At 42.4% G+C, this 4,087-nt stretch overlaps 1 protein-coding gene across 1 annotated transcript in view; it reads right to left on the bottom strand.

Moving 5' to 3' along the window:
* LOC102384966 (ankyrin-2) overlaps positions 1-3,664 on the bottom strand; it is a gene marked incomplete at its 5' end in the record, with an annotated part of 125,796 nt that extends 122,132 nt beyond the window's left edge. Inside the window, 2 exons of the mRNA XM_025213363.1 lie at positions 1,381-1,479; positions 3,566-3,664. Of these exons, the coding sequence (XP_025069148.1) occupies positions 1,381-1,479; positions 3,566-3,664 (198 nt within the window). The remainder of the gene's footprint in view (positions 1-1,380; positions 1,480-3,565) is intronic.
* Positions 3,665-4,087: the final 423 nt, after the last annotated feature.

Consider the following 4,087-nt stretch of genomic DNA (forward strand, 5'->3'; position numbering starts at 1 on the left):
TAGGGAAAATGTCGGAAGGATAGCAGAAAATACGGTAGCAAAGGCTGCATATGCTACTTTATAAAGCGGTATTCAGGAGTTTGGCAGAAAAATTACTAAGAGTTTGTATATATTACTATATGATTGAATAAATTAACATTTATCAGCAAAACATTTGTTTAAGATTCTTCTGGAGTTGGATTCAGTTTTGGACAAGAAAGCTCATTAATAAATCACAGTACACTCTATTTATAATATCATGCCACGACAGTTTTGTTCCATCTTCCTCAGTTCATTTCAGTAGGGATCTGCTGTCTGTATATGACTTAACACCAAAATTCCTTTCCCTCGCTCATCTCAAAAGATTTTGGTTCTCCTCCAGAGTTATAATATTTAATAATGTCTTTTCATGAGTCTTTGGATTCATTATATGGGGCCTGTAATATTATCAAGTTTTAAGCTTTAAAAATAATCATTATCCTTATAAAGATTCAAGGTAAAACACAGTAAGGCAAAGCTATGGAGTAAAGGAGTGTTACTGTCTTCAATGATACATATATTTCAGGACCTGTTTGTAAGTCCTGAAGAAGTGGTAGACTCTGGTGATAAGTGGCCAAAGAAAAAAAGAGGATCCCTCCTCCCTTGGTATGAGAACACAGTCAGTCCTTCTGGTTAAAAGCAAACATGCCACCTTGGCTGATCCCACTGCTGTTTGACCTATCTTCTTCATGAAATGCCAGGGAGTTTCAATGTTGGGAATGTGAGCAGGGATTCTTCTACATTACAGAAAAATAGAAGCCATTTGCTCTGGTAGTGATTTCAGTGAAATGAGGATATATGTGATTCAGAGCCACTTAGCAAGTATCATTAAGCCTGGCAGCACTCCATCACTGGCACAGCCCAAGTATTCAGAACTTTGCTGTGGTGGTGCTGAAACATTTGAGCCTCAGCAGGTGTCACAGAGGAAAGAGAGCAAATAAGGAGAGACTTACAAGAAGGAACCGGGATAGTGGAAAATTAAAACAGAGAAATGAGCTAGAATCTGTATAACTCCTCCCAAACTGCAGGAACATTTAGATTTGCAACTCAAGTCTCTCTCTCAAAAAGTTATGCTATACATCTAAGTATTTAGTTCTCTGTGTATGCAATCTTAGATTTCTATAGCTAGGTCTATGAATCCTGGGTACTCTACGCACTTGTAATATGTCTAAGTGGGTATCCTGCAAAAATCATAGCATATTTGAAACTCCCAAACAAAGGGAGAGGAGGGAAAAGGGCTGAAAATCACTTAAAAAAAAAAGAAAAAGAAGAAGGGACATACACACAGGGCATCTGAAGCAAGACAGCAGAGACAGCATTAGGAAAAAAGAATGGAACCCTTATAATGCATTTAATACTCACAGTCGTGGTGGTGGTGATCTCCTCTGTTACAACCTTCAGAGTATCGACCACTGAGATGTATCCCAGACGCCTTGCAATCGCTAAGGCAGTGTTACCATTCTGAAGAGAGAGAGAGAGAGAGAGAGAGAGAGAGAGAGAGAAATGAGAGGGAGGATTGTGATGTGATCCAATGAGATCACTCCCAGCACCGTATGAGCCAGCATTTCCATCCAAAACAAGGAACAGCTTAGGAAAATCACTGCTTTTTACCGTTACATCTGAGTCTGTCTTCGTAACTTCTTTAAGACTATAGTCCTGATTGCCATGGTAACACAACACACTTACATCTGCATGCTACTCCTAATAGAAATGTGCTGCTGCTTTAACCCTACAGTTGTCGAACTCCACTACACATGATGCACTACAATTGCAGTTTTGTTCCTGCTCTATTTTGCAAAAGCTCTTTTACTTTGGAGAGCCCTCTAAAAAGTATTAAGAAGTTTTACAGTGTAACTCCTGATGGAAACAATTCACATCAGCCGTAGGTACACTGATCCCTTAGGGAAGAAAGCATTCTGCTTCCCTTCCACATCCCCCCCGATCCCCCTACAGCAAAATTATTTATATATGACATTGTAAAAGCTCATGGTATAACATAGAACAAAATAAAATTAAAGTAGATCTTAGGGCATGGGGTGAATTTTTACATTTGAATGCACTTGTTTAAATTTTAAACAGCTACATCCCATATATAAATGTGTCACTACTTACCTAAGTGTTGTAGCAATCATTAGAAACTAACTAGCCCTATTTATGTCAAAGGAAAAAAATAAGTAATTAATCCAACAGTACCATGGGAGGTGGATAGGCAATAATTTATTTATTTATACAGGTTGGATTGTCACACCCTCACTTCCACTAAAAAGTACTCTATATCAGGGGCATCAAAATTAAGGTTCATGGACTGAATTCAGCCCAACGTGCTCCTTGAGAGGTCACAGTACTCCTTGAGGTGGGAGAGAAGTACAGATGGGGCTCATCACTGCATTCCTGGGTATGGAGGACACATACTGGGGATGCATGTCCATGGTTAGGAGATGTGCAGCAATAGCCCCCAGGCCACTACTGCTCCCACTTGCCCACTGAGTCCAGATCCAGCCTGCAAGGTACCATACAGCCCAGAACTATCCAGCAGGTGTGGTCAAACTTGACACCCCTCCTCTGCGCCATCAGTTATCCCATTGATATTGGTTGTATTGCATTTCAAATAAAGCATGGTCACTTTAAGTAACAATATTAAAATATGGCCAAATTCACTCATTTCAGAGTGCCCATCACCATAGCATAAAGCTAGCACAACGATTCACTTTTTGTTAGGAGCTGAATTTTCTGAAAGATTTTGGACACAAGCGACGAAAAGTCTGAGAGTGTGTCATTGAAGTTAGCCAATGTCATCAGTGCCCACGTCAAACTAGCCTAAGTGCAAGTGGCTAAACTGCATAGCCATACTTGAGCTTCTGCATCCTCACTGGTGTTATATTCCCCAGCAGGTGGTGCCCAGACTGCCAGAGGCATATCCCATGGTTCTTTGCGTAGCAGTAAACTGAGCTATTCTATGCATTCTTCTGTCCTGGGCACATGGGAAGAATGATAGGAAAGCACTTGAGCATGCTTAGCACTCAAGTGAATTATCCTATGTCCTCACTGCAAAGTGGGCATATTTCAGATGGGGGTATTGTATTGCTGCAGCAGTAGCATGAGTTACCAATACTCAAATGAACTCCTCTTGAATTAGCTTAGTTTGAATGACAACAGTCACACTGCAAAATACCATTTGTATGGCTGAGTGTCTGACTGTAAGCCCAGAGCAGCTGCATCCCTTCTGCTTTACTGGCTTGAGCAACACCAGCACTCAAACTTCAACCCATATTCCATACACAGCCAAACTGCAGTTATCACTTAGAAACTCTTCTTCCCCAATCCCGTGGTCAGCTTAAAGCACAAACTCTTTCTCCACTGGAAAGAGCTTTACACTTGACCAGGGCTCACTTGAGAACAGAGCTCCCAGAGAGCAGAGGAAAGGAAAATATATTCCCCAATATGGCAACCAGCTATAAGAGAAGCACATTCACCAAAGCAAAATGTTTTTCCTCCAGTGAGAAAAGGAGTCAGATGAAACAAGCTTCAGGTAGTGCACCAGACTTACTGTGGTAATGGCATTGGGTTTGGCCCCATGCTGGAGAAGAACATTGATGATATGAGTGTGGCCTTGCTGAGCAGCTTGGTGCAAAGGAGTGTAGCCATTCTGTTATTGGTGACAATTATTTTTGAGGAGAGAAAAAAAATAGACAGTTATCAGAATATTTCTCATTATGCCTTCAAGACCTTTCATGCCAGCAATTCAGGAACAGATATAACCATACTCATAGGGTGTGTGTAGACGAAACAGGGACCCTAAATTAAAGCGGTGGGTTTTAAAAAACACCACTTTAGTTTAGGCTGATTAAACCCCCGTGTCATGCAAACACCCTGCTGACTGATCTGCCTCTCTGGCGGGACAGGGAGGGGAGGGCAAGCTGCCAGCAGGTGGAGCAGTCCCTGAGCTGTTGCGGGGGGGTGTGCCCCCCCCCATTCCCCCACCCCAAGCAGCACCCACCCGCAGGCACCCAGCTTGGGTGGTCCTGGGGAGCACCGCACCTGTGGAGGGAAGCACCAGGCCCCCGCACAG

This window comes from Alligator sinensis, unplaced genomic scaffold (genome assembly GCF_000455745.1).
Source record: "Alligator sinensis unplaced genomic scaffold, ASM45574v1 scaffold563_1, whole genome shotgun sequence".
In the NCBI taxonomy this organism is placed as follows: Eukaryota; Metazoa; Chordata; order Crocodylia; family Alligatoridae; genus Alligator; species Alligator sinensis.